At 31.0% G+C, this 20,971-nt stretch overlaps 1 protein-coding gene across 2 annotated transcripts in view; it reads left to right on the top strand.

The window, feature by feature from the left end:
- The first annotated feature begins 472 nt into the window (after window positions 1-472).
- LOC145277765 (Golgi apparatus protein 1-like) overlaps window positions 473-20,971 on the top strand; it is a 173,553-nt gene continuing 153,054 nt past the window's right edge. For both annotated transcript variants that reach the window (XM_080129516.1, XM_080129507.1), the window contains exon 1: window positions 473-1,001. In XM_080129516.1, the coding sequence (XP_079985642.1) occupies window positions 657-1,001 (345 nt within the window). In that variant the 5' untranslated portion in view covers window positions 473-656. The remainder of the gene's footprint in view (window positions 1,002-20,971) is intronic.

Here is a 20,971-nt window from a genome sequence, read left to right on the forward strand (position 1 = left end):
AATAGTTATAATCTAAAAAATAAAATAAAATAAAATAAAACGAATAAAAAATTCAATAAAACGTTTTTATATCTCTCTTTCCCTGCCCTTTGAGTTGGTTTGTGATGGAAGGATAATTCGGATTTCTTAAGAAAAAAATAAATACCACACAGCAATACCAGATTCCTTAAATATTCGGCTTTTTGACAAACACAATTATATGCGTGCAAATTAAAAACAAATAAATAAATATGTAATAGTCTACTTATATTTAAAATTAATAAAATAAAGAAGGAAAATGGGAAATAGACGGATTAAGTTTTTTTTTTTTTAGATTGTTACGGAAATGTCCATAGTAAATAAAGACGATGTTATATTTCCTTTTTTTTTTTTCGAAACGATCCTTCCTTCACTGTAAACAAAAACGTTCAAGTTTAAAATTATTAAATCAAATAATCACACATGCAATTTATTTAAAATTCCCTTTATTATGAGATAAAATTAAGTTCACTTAATATCAGAATAAATAAATGAATAAATAAGTAAATAAAATAACGTATGGAACTATATAATTGTTCAGTAAAATGTCAACGTGAAGCGGTGATGCGGTCGGGTCTGTTTTCATAAATAACTGTGTATTGATACACAACAAAGCAACGAAGTAGTCCACGAACAATATGGCGGTTCCCGGACGTGTACATTTCATCGTAATTTTAATTTTACTTATATTTCCTGTTATACGTTCCCAAGGTAAAAATATTGAAAGAATGGACAAAGAGGTTCGGCGATACGATCCTGTTCAAAGACAAATTGATAGTCAAAAATTCCGAAGAGTAGATCGTCAAAACGGTGAATTACTAAAAGCACGAGCTCCTCAAACACATGGCAACGCTAGGAAACGGATTTCAATGCCTAAGATTTCGGAATCACCTGAATGTGAAAAAGAAGTCAAAATATTTTGTAGTAAGAATACTTATGATAATAATTTTGAAGTGTTGGAATGCCTACAAAATGACTTGAAGGTAAGTTGTCGCCTGTTTTTTTTTGGGGGGGGGGGAGATACTTCTGCTGTTTACCGACCGTACTATTTTATTTATTTATTTTTTTTTTTAGATATGATTTTCAAGTTAAATTCAATTTGTATGGTATCTTATTTATTAACTATTAGGTGAAAGTACGGTGATTATTCAGATTGGCACTTATGGCGGCGATTAAAAGTATAGAAAATACAGCAAGGCCTGTACGATGTACCTACCAGTCACGAAAGGAAGATGTTCCCAAAATCACGTAATTTGATCAAGTGTTTTTTATTTTTATTTTTTTTTTATTAAGTAAATCAAATTTTACGACTTAGCGAATCGTAGTGTTTTCGTCAGACATAATTAAATCCAATAAAATAGAAAAAAACTGGGGGTACAACCGTGGCCTTTAAGACGGTCTTGGTACAACTCAATTCCGAGTATCGGAGTGAAAACTCTACCTTACGTTCAATGCAGTTAGTAGTAAAATCGTAAATTTTGATTTTAGTTTAAATAAAATACTTGATCGGTTTATGTGATTTTTGGAATATAACATCTTCATTTTGTAACAAGTACGTACATCGTACAGATTTCTCTACATTTTATTTACTTTTATTGCTGCCATAAATGCCAATCTGAATAAGCACCGAAAATATAGAATAAAGCCCCCACTTCCTCATGTTAAGAATGGGTTTCTAAATAACAGTTTCAGCACGGTGCGACTGCGACGGTGCGTAAACTGCAAAAATACCTTTTTTCATTTTTGTCTCATACGGTTGTCTTGTCTTCCTTGACATTTAATTTTCAAAATCTTGACACTTTTAATATTAATATAAAAAATATATATTTTTTTAAAATTTTTAAGCAAATTTTAAATGGGTGTATGTTCATAATTCATATGCTATATTATTTTAAACGTAAATAGAACTCCTTTTTTTTTTTTTGCCATTTATATTTCGTTTGTTAATGGAAGAGTATCTTATATATATATATATATATATATATATATATATATATATATATATATTAATGCAAAGGTTACATTCACGAAACGAAAATAGCTGGGGAGGGGGTCTTAATGTGGTGAACGAATCTCAACTCTAAACAGGTATTTTATTTTTAAATGTTTCTTATTTTGAAAACTAAAAACTAATTGAAAAAAAACTACAGAAAAATCTTTAATGTACGTGAACCTGAACCTCACATTCCAAAATTTACGTAAATTTATCAAATGGTTTACTTATGCATTGAAGGTACTACTAGTACTTGTGCTGACTGCTGAAATAACATTATTTAGAAACCCGTTCTTAATATGGGAAGGGTGTTTTGTAACTATTCTGTACTTTCACCTAACAATTAAAAGCTACTGTAAAAATTGAATTTAACTTTAAAATACTATTAAAAAAATAGCACAGTATTTTTCTGCATAATCACCAAAAGAAAAATAAACTTATGTTCAAGTTTAGATATTTTCTAGAAATCTAGTTTGATTATTAAAAATAAAATTTAGGTGATCATATGAATTTATCAAATATAATATTCGAACAGGTTAGGTTAGAATCGTTGAAAAGAAAAATTGGTACTTGTGCACTTTTGCCACCGTGCTAAAATGTTATTTTGAAAGCCATTCTTAACATGGGGAGGGTACTGTTTCATAACTATTCTTTGCTTCCACCTAACGATTTAATAATTAAAAAAGGGATATAGTGAAGTTTGAATTTAACCTGGGGGGAAAAAAAAAGAAAAAGCGCGGTGGCAAAAGTGCACAAGCATCGAAAAAATATTTAAGCTATCTTTTAATCTTTTTAATCTGTATTAAAAATTAACAACAAATATTAAAACTTACTTTTCTGAGTGTGCTTAAACGTCTCTACGTGACATTTTTTTTTTTTTTTTTTGCTATTAATCGAATATTAATGGAAATCAAACATGCAATAGCGTAAAATATAAATTATAAAATGTTAAAGTAATTATGAAATTAAATCCATCAGAATGCATTTCGGTTAGTTCGTAAACAAGTTATTTTAATCTGAAAATTGAAAAAGTCTAATCTAATTAGTTGGAAAACAAATGAACTTAAAACTTTCGAAATTTGAAAGGGAATTTGGAAGCATTTAAACTGTCGAATAAAATTGGTTTTAAGGATTTGCTAAGAAGTTTGAAATCAAGTTTAAAATTTTTACCCTCGTAATAATGAACAGCTTGAAAGTTTTGAAAGCTGTCAAATAAATTCAATATTACCATAACACAGTCGGTAACAATTTGGTCCAATTAATAATTTAAGCAACAAATACCGTAATTATTACAGTATTTGTTCCCTAATAATAGAATTTTAAAAGTTAAACTTAATATTTAACTTTTAAAATCCTATTAAAAATAACGATAAAAAATAGTAAAGACGTCCGGACAACGCCGGTTTAGTCAATTTAAGAGAAACCCTTCTATACTAAGGTAATTTTTATTTTTGATTACTTTCAGAGTGACACTTTTGGGGGAGCTGGTTTTCTCCCCACGTTAAAAAAAAGATCTTGTGTCACATTTTGCAAATAAATACCAGTTTATTTCGTTTAATATATGTAAAGTGAAAATTTTATACCTTAAAATCAGTTCATATGGGAAAATTAAAGAGTTGGTTTGTAAAAAACGATATTAGCATTTTTAAAGTTACTTTTTTACATAAATATTGGTAATTATTGCAAAGGTGCTATTTTTAATAGTATTTTCGGTATTATTATACAAACACCGTGACAGGGTTAGGTTTAGGGTTAGGGTTAATTCGCTGTCACGGTGTTTGTATAAATTTACCGTATTTTCTAGCTTTACGTTGTCTTTTGTTTATTAAATTGTTAGTTGAAAGTACATGATAGTTACAAAACACCATCCCCATGTTAAGAATGGGTTTCTAAATGTTATTTCAGCACGGTAACTTATCTGCATAAGTACCTAAATATAAAATAAGATTGACCGAAATTTACATAATATATTAAATTTTAATCTAGAATGTTTTCCTCCAAGATATTCTGTAGTTTTAGTATAATTCAAGAATACCCCCCCCCAATATATCTTGGCTTTCGGGTCAAGATCAAAGTGTAGTATCTGTTCTTCAGATCCACACTTCAATTTCTTGTTCTGTCAGTGGATGAGAAATCCTTCACGACTGAGACAATTTTTATTTTTGTTCCTTTTCTCCACATTAAAAAAACGACCCTCCTGGTGTCTCTGTCCCGTGGGGAGGCATTGTAAATAGGAACTACCTCTCCCCCAAATATTCACAATTATTTATAAAAGAAACCTACATACATAGTTTTAAACACATTTTTTCTAATTTTAGTTTTGCTTTTTTTTTATTTTAGTAAATAAATAAAATATTTGTGTCACGTAGTCGCGAGGAAAACACGATATACGTGTTTTATTTAATTTTAGATATGGATAATATTGAAATGCTTGTTTGTTTAAAAAATGGGAAATATTTCAGTGATCTTTTAAACCGCCATTTTAAAAACATCTTTTACTTGAAAATAATTCGTAAGAGTTATTTTTTTTTTGTTTTTAGAATTCCTATCAAGAAACACCCCCAAAATATGTTCCTTTTTTTTTTTATTTGGGGTTTTTGTTCCTATTTCAATAATAGGTCATTTTTTGTAGCGTTAGTTTCCTCAGATGCATAGTTTCGTTTTTGAATAATTGTTTTTATTTGAAATTCTTTAACTTGAGAAATTGAAACCAAAAATGAAACAGAAACGAATTAAGCATTTTTTTATGGACTGTCGAGATTTTCGTTGGGAAATAAATGCAATTTAGGCCCTGAAAAACTTGATATTTTTTTCTTAATCTTAAACCTGTGAAAAAGGCGTAATCGATCGTTAATTGTTCTTGAGAATTTAGCCATTTAACTATATATAAATTAACTTTTTATTTATTCCGGCGTTATTCGGGAGTTTTATTTTTTTTGGGGTGCTTCTTCACTGCTTGTCCATAAAACTACACAGGTGAAAAATCACCGTTTCAAATAAAGTAACAAGAAAAACTTAAAAACTTTCATTTTTTTTTTTTTTTTCAATACATAAGGATTTATTTAGCTTTATACAACCTTTTAAATACAACCTTTTAATGACTTTCTTTTCGACAAGTTTAAATGCTTTCAAATTTCTAAAAGGCATTTTGGGGTATTTTTCTCAATAAGAAAATATTAAAATTACTGATGTTAGAAGACAGTAATTTTTTTTAATTTTCTTAGCTCATTTTAACACTGGTGGGTTTAATTCTTTAAATAGGATTTGAAGAGATTTGTCTTCTACTTTAAGCTATGCATTTCTCATTAGGAATTAATAGTAAATGTGCAAGTCACGTAAAAGCGAGAAATGTGCAGACATGAAAATTGGTCATAATTTTATCAATGTGAACATTTGTGTTAATATTTATTGTAAAATGAATGATTACAATCCTAGATGAGAGAGGCAAAAGCGTAGAAAAATTAAATTAAAATTCATATATTAAAACGAAATTATGAATTTTATTAAAATCTACAAGTTTATTTTTGTCTTTTATTTTTTAATCATTAAAAAAAAGCATATGGACCCATCTTTAAACAAGATTTTCAAGTTAAATTTTTTACGGTATCTTTTGTGTATTGTTTTTAATTTTTTTTCTCCAAAAATTCTCTAGACTAAGTAATAAAAACACGACATAAATTTTAGAAAATTTCCTATTTCTTTAACAAATACAACTTTTGAGATTTTCATTTATGCAAAATCCAAAATATGGAATAAAAACGTTTATTTTCCTGTGTCCATAGTGTCTTCTTGCTCCAATCTACGTAGGTCTGCGAATTCATAAACAAATGGTTCATCATTTTACAGTCTTTTAATGTTGGCATGTTTAAAAGAAAATGACATTTAATACTTCCCATCTGTTATTTTCATTCTGAACAATCGGACATTTGTGTTTAGATAAAAATATTTTAGAAATATTTCTTCTCGTTCATGTCGAAGCTGATTATGAATGGCTTGTTAACATAGCAACTAATCTGCTTCATATAAACAATATTTTACGTTTTCCTCAATAAGTTGATAAATTAACATAATTTACAGTTTCTTTTTTATCAGCTGTTAAGTAAAGTTTTAAACTTTTCTTGAATCCACCTTGTCTAGATTCTTATCACTGAAACTTTAACTCGTTAAAAATGTAAACTCTTGCATGATAAAAAAAAAATGGATCAGCAATAAACGTCTTTGTAACACCAAAGGTTTCAATAGATTCAGAGTGAGGAAATACTTTTTTTTTTAAATTCAATTTATATATAAAATAAAACTACCAAGATATAATTGTCAATTGATAATTATATTTTCGTATTTATAATTCGTGTACACATAAGTTACGATTCCATCTAATAGCTTTAACAACTGCTTGATTTTTTTTTTTTTATATATCTACCATCGGTTATTCGGAATTTTAATCTATTTTTCTATGGGAGGTAACTCTATTTTTACTAAGTATTGTAAGAAAATTTTTTCAGAACAGATTTATAATATTTACAAAAAGTAAAATGCGTTAATAGTTTAATTTTTCTTAGAACGTTCGAGTAAATGTAAGAAAAATTTTTTTTTTTTTTAAACTACTTTAGTAAAATAGTTACTTCCCTTGGAACAATTGGTTAAAATTCCGTATAACACCATAATCTCTAGCATATCAAACTGGGAAAGAGGGTATTTCTTATATATTGTTACATAAGTACAGAACTTCATTTTTTTTTCTTTTAAAAGTTGCAACGTTGTGTAATATACATTGTCCCAGTGAATATCCAACATTCTCGTTTTCAATCTGAAATTCTTTCGATCATTTTTTTTAAGAACAATCAAAACCTAAAAAGCTAAAACGTTAAACTTTGAAACTGGTTCTAATTTTCACTGTGTGCTGATTTCGTCTATTTGAAGTGATTCTAAAATGTGAATTACTTTCAATGCTTATTATTAAGTTTCAAATATGATTAAATCTGTATGTTTTACTTATTAAATTGACCCCTTTCAAATTGATGATTTGGTAACTAGTCAGATGAATACCCTTCCTCACTCACCGATAGACATTTATATGAAGATAATAGTGTCAGGATAACAAAAATGAATTGAAGCACATTTGATCTATTTGGGAATATAATTTATCTTCACTGTTAAGGAAAATAGTAGCAATACACATGAAAAAATTGAAATTACTTAAAATATATTTTAATGATACATAGCTTGATAATCAAAGTACGAATTTAAAAATCTGACTAAAAACTAAGGGAGTTATGACTATTTTTGTGTCTTGCATGGTTGAATATTTTCTCTTGATAAAGCCATGTTTTGTCACATTTTTTATACTTTTACAGTAAAAATTTTATCTTTGTTAAAACAAGATTAAGCAATGAAATTTGCCATGTAAGTGTATTTTTATGCAAGGATTTAGAATATCACTGAAAAATCACCAGAAATTAATGGTTTCTAAGTAATCTGCAATAAATGCACATAAATATTATGTAATACATAAAAAATATCATCTATCCAATAAAACATGAAGTTAGAGAGCTTAGTTGAATTCTAATGTTTCTTACAAAACTTCCTCGTCTGGAAGAACTAGATTCAACCTGTTTAGAATTAGTGTAGCTTGGTTCAAGCTTCTGTATAAGCAACCGAAATCTAATAATAAACCTGTCTTAAAATGAATACAAGATTCCCTAAATATTTTACATTATTCTGTTTCTATTGCAAGATTTCTAAAAAAAAAAAAAAATAATAATAAAGGCTTAACATGAATAATTATTGATAAATTTTGAAAATGTTAATGCTGGATTTTGAATATCAAATAACTTTACATTAATGAGCATTGAAATGGGACTACATCTTTGATGCATTTTACTTTTTTTTTTTTTTTCATTTTTTTATTTCAATAAATTTAGTCAATAAAATATAGAAACTTTAATCGATAGTGATTTTGATTTATATTATTTATACTTGAAACAGTATTCATTCAGTGTAATAACTCCATTCATCTTTGCCACTGTGTCCCACGAAGGCCAACTAAGTGTGGCAATTTTAAGTCAATGATTTGATTTATATGTTGCACTTTATAGATTTGGGAGACAAAGTTTGATTCCAGACCAGTTTTTTAACTGTCATCAGCCAGGTTTTTCTTTGTCCATTATATCACCTTTTTCAAATCTTTTAAGGAAGTTGGAGCAATTGCTTCGTAGATGAACTCCTGGTTGATTGCAAACGACATTACCTGGACAACATGGGCATCTCATAAAGTTGATTTATTGGAGGGGGTTGATTTTGCAGCAGAAGCATACTGTGTTTAAAAAGTGCTGATATCTGATATGGAGGCAATGGTGATCAAAAGTTTTTAATCACCTAATGTCTTCCATTTGTATTGGTCAAGATTTGCTGCCATAAAAGATTGTTCGCACCAGTGTTTGGTAGATCCTTACTTTAGTGTCGTGCCTTATCTTGGATCTGGAAATTGTTGGTAGAAGGCATGACATACAATTTGCGTTTTAATGTTAGCTCCACCTGTAGCTGTGATGATCATACCTAGGTATTTGAAACTCAACTTGAACAACATTGTCATTGAGGATGAGTGATTTATCTGTTTTCATCTGTTATCTCGGATATGACGTGCTGGAGCTTCATTAATACCAAACTGGACATCATCAAATAATTCAAGTTATGCAATATCATCTGCATAATTTAAGTCCTTCACAACAAAGTTGAGATCAGCATTGACACCACAAAACTCTTAAGGTATTTGGAGTTACTCAGTCAATGACATAATTTAAGTGTTTGCAAAAGAACACATCCTTGCAGAATACCAGATCATATTTCAAAGGGTTTTGAAACCTCAACATGTATGTGGGACAGTGTTGAAGTTTGAGAATTTATATTATTTACAACTACATAATATTTCATAGTGAAAATTTCAGGGTCATTCTGTAAAAAAATATTTTTATGTATTCTAAACTAACACCTTCTCTCCTATATCAAATTCTACTTTTTTCTTTCTTTTTTTTTTTTTTTTTAAGCGATTACGTGTGAACATCATGAAAAACTTGGTGGAAAAAAGAAAATGGTTTGAAAATTTAATAAAATTTAGCATAAAATAATCCCCTCTCAGGGTAGTTGACCTTTTTTCTAAGGGAGATAAATCCCGTTCGTTTTGGGAGGGTTTAGGGGCTGCTTTTTTTTTTTTTTTTTTTTTTTTTTTTTTTTTTTAAATTTCTTAGCCGACTATCTGATTTAAAGAGTGTTTTTGTTGGAGGAAAAGGGCTTGCCACTTTGATTTATAATTATATAGTTAAAGAAAAAATTTTAGGGAGTGGGCTTGCTACTTTTACCTTGGGTTTATATTTAATATTCAGTATAAAATGCTCTAAAAGGATAAAATGAAACCAATTTCCTCATTTGAAAAAAAAATTTTTTAACACTGACCAAATCCAGCCTGCTAAAGTCTTAATCTGGCCCAGGGAGTTCTTATGGAAAACGTAAAAATATTCATGAAAAATTAAAAAAAAAAAAAAAATTGGATGTGTGAAAATAGTCTGGTTTTTCTTTTTATTCATAAAATGATTAAAAGAATTAGGTTTTAGAGAACCAGTTTCACTAAAAATCAAAGCTAATGAGCAAAACAATATAAAATATCCAAGTTATTTCATTTTTAAAAATTAATTTTGGCCTTTGTAGCTCTAAAACGTCGGCAATATTGTCCTCCACCCCCATTTGAAAACTGAGACCCTTGGTTTAAAAAAATAGAATATTTTAATTGATGGCTAGAAAATTATTTTTGATTAGAATTAAAATTCAAAAGTCGAGTATTTGAACTTCAACTAATTTTTGAAGGAGACACTATTTTATAAAGGAACTAGAAAATACATCAACTTTTTGATTGTCAATTTATTTAATGAATTTAGTTACATATTATGCTAGCAAGCTGTCCAGCATTGCTCAGTTGTAAAATATCCTTAAATATTACATTGTAATTTATACAAATTTCATATTATAGAACTAATCCTTTATTGATTATTATGTTGTACCCAATATATAGTAGTGATCCCCTTTCCAGTGTGGCCCAGTCATTAAAATATTTTAATTTATATAGATTTTGTATTTATTAGAGAGCCAATTCTCTATCATATTGTACCCAATATATAATAATGATTTCAAATGTTAAAAATTAATGACTTCGATGCCATCAGCTAGAATCAAAACCAAAACATTTAGCACTCCAGCCTTAGTCCTTACTGTTTGATGTATTGACAGATGGATAAGAAAATGTAAAAAAATGTTAAGCAACTTTAAATTTTTATTTATATTTGTGCAGAAGTAACAAGCTTAGTCGATTTACTTCTGCCAATTTGAAAAAAATAAAATTTGATCCCTTAGCAACTATTTTTACTGGTTAAAAACCAAATAGAATTTGCTCCACAGGTCCAAATCTCCTATATATTTAGTTTCAAGCCTGGAAACCAAAGATTGAGAGAGGAGTTTTATAGACACTATTCCTCACACCCAGGTTATATATATATATATATATATATATTAGTGTGTGTGTGCTTGAACTTTTTCATCTACTATGCAATTATGCACAATGTAAAAAATATGCATAAATAGAACTGAGTATAATACTTAAATGAAGCCAATCATCCAATAAGAAACCATAAAAATAAAGTTTGTTTTTCAAAGGAATATGCAAATTAGTTAACCATTATGAAGTCACTTGCATATCCATGACTGAGTATATTAAGTTCATTTGAATAATTTTAAATAGAAAAAGCAGACTTTTAGTATCAATGTCAGTTTGACAAAAAGCACAACTTTATGTGTGATAAGTATATATTCTGATAACAGAGTAGCTGCAACTGATGCAATGACCATTATGGCTGATATTGTCAATGAAACAGTCAAATTTGTTGAAATGGGAACATTTTTCAGATAGGGTACTTTAAAAATTTCTATGAAAAGATGAAACAACTTATAATTAGAATTTTAATATATAAAGAGTAAAAACACTGATTTACTTATCAGCTGGGGTACATAATCTTTTTAATATGTTCAAAAGCGCTCATGATTAAGGGTTCTCTTAGACATAACAAAAAAAGAATGGATTTGTTTGTCTTGTACCCTATCAACAATAAGGATTTTGTCTCTTAATTGGTGTAATAATTTATTAATCTAGAATCTAATCCAAAATGGGCAAATTTCTGAAGCCACAGCGTTTCTATGGGAACCCTTCAGTGCCTGATTCCGCAGACCATTCGACACATTGGCTGTTTACATTCAGCAACTTCCCGAGGTCAATCGACTGTCCACCAACTAGAAAACTAGACTTTCTTACCAACTACATCTCCCATCTAATGCACAAATTAATAGCAAATTAGGACTCATGAATCCGCCATTGCTAAACTTCAGTCTCTTTTCGTAAAGTCCTTAAGCATTGTTCAATCTAAACATCTTTTGGCAAGCTCTAAGCAAGAGTCTGGTGAAATGATTGATGATTTTTTTTGTAGAAACTAGATTCACTTGCTGTATATTGTTGCTTGGAGGCAGTAACAGCCAAAGAACATCGTCACCAAGCAGTGCGTGATGCCCTCATAACAGGCATTTGCTTTTGTACAATTCGACAATGACTCTTAGAAGTGATACTCAATTTGAAAAACGCTTCTGACTTAGCTTGTTCTCTAGAAATAGCCCAGAAACAAGCCGAATCTTATATCAACCTCACACCATGTGGTGCCACCGCCGAACCATCAGTGATTTGTGAGGTTTCTTGTATTTCAAAAAATGTTTCTTCTGTGGTAAGCAATGACATCCACGAATTAAATGCCCTGCTGGTAATATGGTCTGTAGAAGCTGCGGCAAGAGGGGATGTTTCAGTTAGTCTGCCGATCAAATCGTTACCCTAAGAAGGTGACTTCTGCTTGTGAATCCTCAATCGCATCTGTTGTGACCACTGCATCACCTGATTTAATGAATAGAATAATCCTGGAGGCTCTGGTGGATACAGGTAGCTCAGAAAGAAACATAAGTACAACTGGCTGACACAAACTCTCGCAGGAAGATATCAATGGCATCCACAGCCTTATCAAGCAGTACATTAGATCACTACTATGCAACATTAGCATATAAACGGTTTACCTACCCGTGTTTCAAGCTTTCAGTCTTTTCTCTTTGCTCAGACGTCTTACTTGGCCATAACTTTCTCAAACTACACTCAAAGGTAGAAATACTCTTTGGGGGACACAAAGATCCCTTCTCTGTATGTGTGGTGTCCTGTCTTGTTTCTCCACCACTATTCATTTATCACCTGGTTGCAAGCCTATTGCTACAAAATCCTGAAGACATTCAACAATCTATCAGCAGTATACAATTTGTGACTTAAAAAATGGTGCTATTGAACCTTCTTGCTCTCCCTGGAGAGCAAGGGTTCTAATGATCGACACAAGAAGCATCTTGTTATTGACTATAGTTAGACCATCAACCGGTTCACATACCAAGAATTAATGAATTAATCCAAAAAATCGCTTTCTATTCCGTTTTTACTACCCTTGACTTGCAGAATGTGTATCATCAAATACCAATACAAGAAGAGAAAAAAATTCACAGCTTTCGAAGCCTGTGGAAATCTATTTCAATTCTGCCGTATTTCAGTTGGCATTACAAACGGTGTATCATGTTTCCAACAATCGATAGACAATCTAATAAAATGCGAGAAGTTTGCTGACACTTTAACATATGTTAACATCACTATATGCGGCCGTAATATGATGTAACATGATGAAAACCATCGTTTCTTAGATGAATGAATTGTAATGATTCGGAACACAGAAGAATAATAACCAGTTAATAAGGCTTTATGCATCTAGAATCATAGGTATGCATGCTGAAATAGAAGAATGAAAAATGAAGATTTTACACAAAGTAACAGTGCTAATATGACAATTGGTTTCTAAATTTTTTGACAAAATTCCTCGGTAGAAAACTTTTAAAAAGTATCTCTGTTCTTCATAATGTTCAGGTTCTTGCTTAAAACTCTTAAAATAATGTATATATTATATATGTTATATATGGATTATCATTTATTGATCAGTGTAAAAAATATTTATTTCCCAGCAAAATAGCGGACTATGACAGCTTAAAGTGATTTGGTTTTTAAAATATGGCTTTTTTTAGAACCGTTTTGAAATCTGTACTGATCCAAAGTGTTTTTATGGTCGGTGGCTAATGCTAAACTTATTTGTGCTCAGTAGTGAGAAATACAAAGTCTGTCTCCACACATTATGGATTTCGTCCTGCAAGATCAACAACTGATGTGCTGACTGTAATATCGCACAGGATCAGTGAATCTGTTGACAGATGCTTTGTTTTTAGAGTAAGAGCTTTTGACATATCAAAGGTCTTTGGCAGAAAGGTTTGCTTCACAAGCTAACAAGATATGGAATATCTGAAAATCTCAAGAATTGAAACCTTTCTGATTGGTTCATAAAAGTAGTTGTTGATGAATAGAAGTTTGAAGCATATAGTATCCATACTTGTATGCCTCAAGGATCCATTCAATCTTCTTTCTGATCTTCATCAATGATTTCCCAAATAATATTTGAAAATCATTCATACAGATGACAAACTATCTATGGCAACACTTTAAAGAGCATTAATGATCATTATCTTTCTGTTTCTCTCTTCTAACCGAGAATACATAGTACATGGGGGGAGGGGAAGTGGTTGATTGCTTTTAATCTAAAACCAAACCTCTCCTTTCACTACTAAGGCACAGATCCACATTTTACCCCAATTGAATGTCTCTCTCCTTGAGGAAGCCTCCTACTTTGATAAGCTTCTAGCTCCAAACCTAAAATTGAATATTTACATCAAATCTGTTACTAAGGTCTCTAGGAAAATTATTGGATCATTCTGTTTAAAATCTAGTGAAGGATGTTTTCTCTTTTGTATGGTGCTTTTTTTTTTTTTTTTTTCATGTGAGAGGGGTTGCTAGTCTTTCTCTATTGTTTTATAGTATGTGCTCAACTGAGCTCCAAACTGCCCCCCCCCCCTGTAAAACATTCACATACATACTTGTCCAGCTACAACCATGGTAACTAATTTTCCATTCTTCCATTTACTTAAAACTAAATATTACCTTGAACAAAGCTTCTTTTCAAGAACTAAACAATATCATGGGATTGCTTCCTAGCTGATTACAACACGGTTGTATTCAAGTCCACTGTTAACAAATTTTTAAGCCAGCCACTTAAGTTCTGTCCCATTTCAACAATTGTTACCAATCCTTACATTAACCTTTATCCTCAAATGTCTTTTGAACCTTGATAAGCAGTGACTCTTTAGTAAGAATAATATTTTTTTATTTTTATTTTTTTTATTACATTTTCACCCCAAACAAGGCACATTGCCAATTTGGTGTAGGGGGCTACTATCAGGGGCAGCAACTACTGGGGCACTATGTTGGGATTTGGGAAGCAAGATGTCGGTTCGCGTTACACTTGAACTTCTGCATGTGAGTACAGTTGGGGAAGCAGGGACCTGGAATGGAATTCCAGAGTCTAGCGGTTCTGGGGAAGAAACTACTGGAGTAAAAAGATCTTTTACATCTAAGGATCTCTACTGCGTGGGGGTGGGATTTAGCTGCCTGTCGGGTTTGTCGAGGGTGTTTACGTCGTGGGGGGGGCACAAGTGTCTGCAGTTCGTCAGAGCATTCACCTTTAAAATACTTGTAGAACAGGCAGAGGAATGCAACGTTTCGTCGATGGGACAGAGGCTGAAGCTTAGATGCCAGTTCAGGGCCTATCAGATTCGCGACTCTCTTTTGAACCTTGTCTAGGAGCGAGAAACTAGCAACAGATGCACCAGCCCAAATGTGACAGCAATACTCCATACATGGCTGAATGGTGGCTTTATAGAGGTACAGGATACTTTCAGGTGTCAGTAGTTTTCTAGCACGGTAGAGAGAGCCTACCTTCGCAGCGGCCCTGGCAATGTTTTCAATATAATTGTTCCAACTCATGTTTCTTGTGAACGTTAGGCCAAGCAGTTTGAAAGATGTACTCTCAGATAGGGAGTCACTGGCCATTGCTATTGGTGGCAGAGAAGGTTTCTTGTAATTATTGAAGGAAACCAATTTAGTCTTGGCAGCATTGAATGTGACCATCCATTTTTTCCCCATTCCACTACAGATTGGAGGTCATCCTCTAGTGTTTTTGTCATTTCTTTAGTTATGTGTTCATTTGTTTTCCTATCATGCCTGTTATAGAGTGTAGTGTCATCAGCATATAAACCCATCTCAGAGGCAGTTTTGTCGGGGAAGTCATTAATAAATATTAGGAACAATAGAGGTCCAAGGATAGACCCCTGAGGCACTCCCGCATTTATATCATATTGTTTAGATGTACGACCGTCAAAGACAACCTGGATTTTTCTCTTATCTAAGAAGGATTTAATTAAGTATTCTACCAGTGATACCGTATGATCTAATTTTCCTGAGGAGACCCTCATGCCATACCCTGTCAAAAGCCTTAGATATATCTAAAGCTACCGCTCTGCCCTCCCCTGCTTTGTCCAGTGAATGGTATATACGTTTAGAGATTACAGTGAGGATGTCTGTTGTGGAACGGGCTTAGTCATTTGTGTATTTAATTTGTAGTGTTAAGATTGAAAAATTATAGCTTTTGGAGGTATTGGAATCAGAAAAATTTCTGCCTGTTTTCTGATGCCTTTGATTATCTTTTCTTTTTTTTTTTTTTTTTTTTTTTTTTTTTTTTATCTGATTTTGTTTAATGTAGATTCTTCCACTTCTGGCAGTAATAAATTAAATATTTGTTGATTTCAAACTAATAGTAAAATTAAAATTTATGGATCATCCCTCACAAGTTCATTTTTACTTTTGGGAAAGTATCTTCATATTTTATGTTTTTACGGTTATCAAAGAAAAATAACAACTCTATAGTTAAATATTAAGAGATTTATAAGAATCGGAATCAATGATTGTATTGGAATCGTCCTATCACTATCAATTTGGAATGTATAAGGTTTGTAAGTGTATCTTTTGTAGTTTCTGAGTTTTAGCCGCACAAATGCAGAAATCCATCTTTCCTTCCTAGATGCTCTAAACTTGTATTATCAGGGTCATATAAGAAATATTTATCCATTATCTATAAAAATGAAAATGTCTGTATATTTCCCTACCAAATAACTTTGTCAATTTTCGGTCTAGAGATTCGAGATTTGACATAAAGGGTATTGAGATTTGGGAAAATCTTTTCAGTTTTCGGACATAAATTTGGCTGTCAAGGGGTCAAAGTTCAACGATTTGACCTGTGAAAACTCTACCAAACTCCTCCACCAATTTTGGGTCTAAACACTTGAAATTTTAAATGTAGGTTACTTGGACATGAATCAAACTTTTTAATTTGATTTGAGCACAAAAAAATAAGTGTTAAGGGGTAAAAATTGGGGTAAAAAATTTTTTTTAAATTTGACCTCCGCGATCTCTCCAAAATTACTCAGCCAATTTCTGGTGTAAACATTTTAAATTTTACATAAAGGGTATTCAGTTGTGAGTGATATGCTTCTGAAGGTTGATGATTCAATCTTTAGTGCGGGTGAATTAGGACTTCTATTCGATCCTGGCTGATGAAACGAGCATGCTTCCCTCATGGATTAAATAAAAAGTTAGAAATTCTGTGCAGACTCCAGAGTTCAACATGAGATACCTGAAGAAAATTGGAGGTTACATCAGCCGAAATGTGAAAATAAAAGATGAGAATAATAGTACGAAAGTTTTTTTTTGTTTTTTTTTTAATTTTTGCATTAGAAATCTTAAATAATTTTTTATTCAAACAACTCTGAAGAAAAAAAAAAATGGACAATATATATATTTTTTTTCATATTTTATTAGATTCTTATTCTTTAACACTGATTGTTTATACTTCCAGTAAGTTCAGATTCTTTTTTTAAAAAAATCTCACCGGAAAGCTTCCAAATATTGTCCATTCTTAAAATCATTATCAAATCAGTAGATTATTTATTTTTTTAAATCTATTTACACAAGCTACATTCTTTATATGCTTATTTCAGACATCTTAATATTTATTTCTGGGGTGAGTGATCAAACGGTATGCTTTGAAATATTTAAAATAATTATCCATAATTTTTGTTATAATTGTAAAAGATCCTAATTTGATTACTCCACTTCTATGTGTCCTTATATATCTCGAATAATCTAATTAACCTGTTAGTATGAATGATATTAAAATAAATCAAAATTTAGAAATTAGTTCATTATCATTTTTCACCTTATGGTTAGAACCATTATAAAAACTTATTTGCAGTCTAAAGTTTTTTATTTATTTATTTTTATGAAAGCAAAGTGACTAATTTCATTTTATCTGTACTCAAAATTTGTGCTTGTTGAGAATCACCACGCCCACCCTAACAATGAAAAAGCAAAAATAAAGAAAAATCTGTATGATGTAATTGAGGGAAGGAAAAATATCGTACACCAAAGATTATATAAACTGATCAGTTTTATTTTTTATTAAAAAAAAAAACATGAAAGTGAATCGGTTTTTCCAATACCCCCACCCCATATTAAGAATGGCTATTAACGATATTTTTCCTTCTCTCCGTTACATACATCAGATTTTTCTTTATTTTTGCTTTTGTTGAGGGTGGGCGTGGTGATAGAGCCAATTTTCTACTCATTATTATATGGTACTCTCTATATAGTAGTGATTGAAAAGTTGAAAACAAGAAAAAATATGACTGTAGTGCCATCAGCTAGAATCCAAATCTAAACTTATAGCTCTCCAGGATTATGTTACCATCTAAGCTAAGTTCATATGTATATCAAAACTTCAAAAATAATGTTAAATTTATAAATGTGGATTTTCGCATGTGTAGAAGATACGTGTTTAGTCGACTTACACCTGCCAAGTTTTGGCCTCTTAGCTATTTTTAAAGGCTGAAAACCAAATTTAACTTGTTCCACAGACCCGAATCTCCTAAGTTTCAAGTCTGTAGACCAAAAAATTGGCAGTAGTTTGGTAGACCATTCCACACACCTACAAACAATATCACTTTTTATATTATACACACACACACACATTTCCTTAAAATCCAAATAAAAAAAACAAAAACATCAATATTTTGTTATGAATATTAAATACACAAAGGCCGTACCTATGTTTATTCAATAAATCAGTAATTTTTCTTTTCTGCAGTTTATTTTAACTCTGAATATCACGCTACAATGATCATTTTGAAAGGCGTGTTTGTATATTCTCCCCTTCCTCCGTTTCCCGAAGATTTAATGTTTTGAATCCTCTGCCATGTTTTTAAGGTCAGTATGACACAAGGAATTAATAGAACTTTAGAAATGGATTTACACTGTGACAAAATGAGCATGACCATGTTCAGCACAACAAGGCACTTAAAAAAAAACAAAAAAAAACTCTGTTTAAAATTTGCCATTATGTTTACTGTGTAAAAAAGGAAGAAAATTTTTTTTTTTTTTTTTTTTTACACAATTCTTTCATATAAAATTATCTACAAAAAAAATGCTTACTTTCATTTGTACCCTTCTAATGGCACACAATTTAAAAAACAATACTGAAACTCAGAAGAAAAGTTCACTTTTTTAGGGGGTTAGTGCCCATAAAATAGTAATATTTACATCTACAAGCAAAAATAGGTTTAAGATACCTAAAATTTGCACTAGAGACTTCTACCCAATCATGACTGATGGAGCGAAAGCGTGCTGCTTTCGTTTGAAACGACTCCATTAAAAATTCTGTGAACATTCTAGAGTTGAACAAAAAGATTCCTGAATTCGACAATATTCAACTGAAGATGGTTGGAGGTTACATCGACTGAAATGTTGCGCAAATAACACTCAAGATGAGAACATTAGTTCAGTTAATCCAAATAATGAAAACCATCATCTCTCATCTAAAAAAATCAGAACTTTAATATCATGAGAATAGTTTTGAAATTATGAAAAAAGGCTGAGGTTATCATCTAGGATGTTAGATATGTTAAGGATAATTCGAATGGACTCCTAAAGGCAGGCCTTAATTCTGAAGTAGTTATTAGTAAATGGCAAGAAATGTGTGGATACATAATGAGCATGCAGCAGGTTTCTTGATTTTCCTTATTTCTTTATGAAACACTGAAAGCAACCCAATAAAAGGTGGCTGAAAAAGGCCTTTTTCCATTTATTAAAATAAGATGTTAGAAGTTTTGATATAAAAAAATTTTGTATTGTATTTTTATTCTTACCATTGGAGATATTAAGTCCTAAATGTACCTTTGCGGGAAGGAGTCTGTTTTTTTTTTTTTTTCTTTTTTTCTTGGAACATGTTTATGAAAACAATTTTTTTTTTTTTTTTTTAATTTTAATTTTTTATTTTATTTATTTATTTTTTAATTAATTAATTTATTTTTTAAAGATTTTCATGAATTTTTAAATCAAGAAATGCTTCCTATCTCCTTGGAAAATTTAGTCACTCTGTCCAGTATTCAAAAATGTTGAAAGATCACTCTTTTGTATCTCAGTACTGACCAATCAGTCTCAAGTTGTCAACTGACTCAGCAAAAGCAATTTACTTGCTGACAAGCAATATGAATCTTGTCCTGCAAGATCAACAGCTGACATGCTGATTGTAATATTGCATAGGATCAGTTAATCAAGGGTTTTGTCTTTACAACGACAGCTTTTGACATATTAAAGGCCTTTGATATGGTCTGGCACAAATGTTTGCTTCACAAATGTTTGCTTCACAAACCTTTCAATTATGGAATATCTAAAAATATCCTCTTGACTATCAAATCCTTTCTCTGGTCAGTTGATAAAAATAGCTGTTGATGGACAGAGGTTTGAAGTAGATAGTATCAATATTGATGTGTCAAGGATCTATTCTGAGCTTATCACTGGTTATTTGTTTCCCATGAAACAATATGACATAAGGTCGTTTTAATGTGGGAGATAACTAGCTTCCCTCAAAAGGGGATTCTGCAAAAATAAAATTGCCTTAGTATAGAAGGGTTCCCCCCTCCATTGACTAAGAACAATTGAGTGCAGTATCTGAACAGACACCACACTTCAGCCACCAGTCCAGTATACGAATACCGGATATCTTCTGAGCTTATCACTGTTCCTGATCTTCATCAATAATCTTCCAAATCATGTCCATTTGTTTATGCAGACGATACAACTGTCTATGGCAGCACTTTAGAGAGCGTTGGGGAACAAAGTGTTGTTGATTTGCTTTCTTCTGATCTAGAGTATATGATGCAATGAGAAAAAAATGTGGTGCATGACTTTTAACATCTAAAATAAGGCTTTTATTCTTTTCACCTCCAGAGCTTAGATTCTTATTATTTTGCCCTAGTTAAAATTAATGGCTTCCTTTTTAAGAGAACCCTAAGCTTTTATAAGTTCTTCGCACTTTTTCTCCTTGCCTGAAATGGAAGACTTATATCCAATATTTTTTTTTTTTTTCTGAAAAAATATATATTCTACTGCTCCAGAAAGTACTTGAGCAGATGTAATCCTCAATCTCTCTTAAGTCAGATATATCTTAGGAGGGAATACTGCTGCTGCCACATCTGGGGAGGCACTGTTCAGAACACTCATTCTTACTTTGATAATACAAAATTCATTTTACTATTTAGTGTAGGATGATGTCTTTCTGCATTTTCTCACAAATGTTTTTTTTTTTTTTTTTCATTGGCATCACCACTTATCAAGGCCAAGAGGCCTCGAGGATAAGGGTTAAAGAGTGTACAGTAGAAATTGGACAATATAGTAATTGTTAGTAATGGAAATTTGGTAAATCTGTTAACTTATATGGAACAGGTCATCAAAAACTTGTTTACGTTAGACTTGAAGACAATCATATTGTAGTCAGCTGGAAAGCAAGAAAATGGAAGACA

This window comes from Euprymna scolopes, chromosome 1 (genome assembly GCF_053919585.1).
Source record: "Euprymna scolopes isolate OS-2025 chromosome 1, ASM5391958v1, whole genome shotgun sequence".
NCBI classification, from domain to species: domain Eukaryota; kingdom Metazoa; phylum Mollusca; class Cephalopoda; order Sepiida; family Sepiolidae; genus Euprymna; species Euprymna scolopes.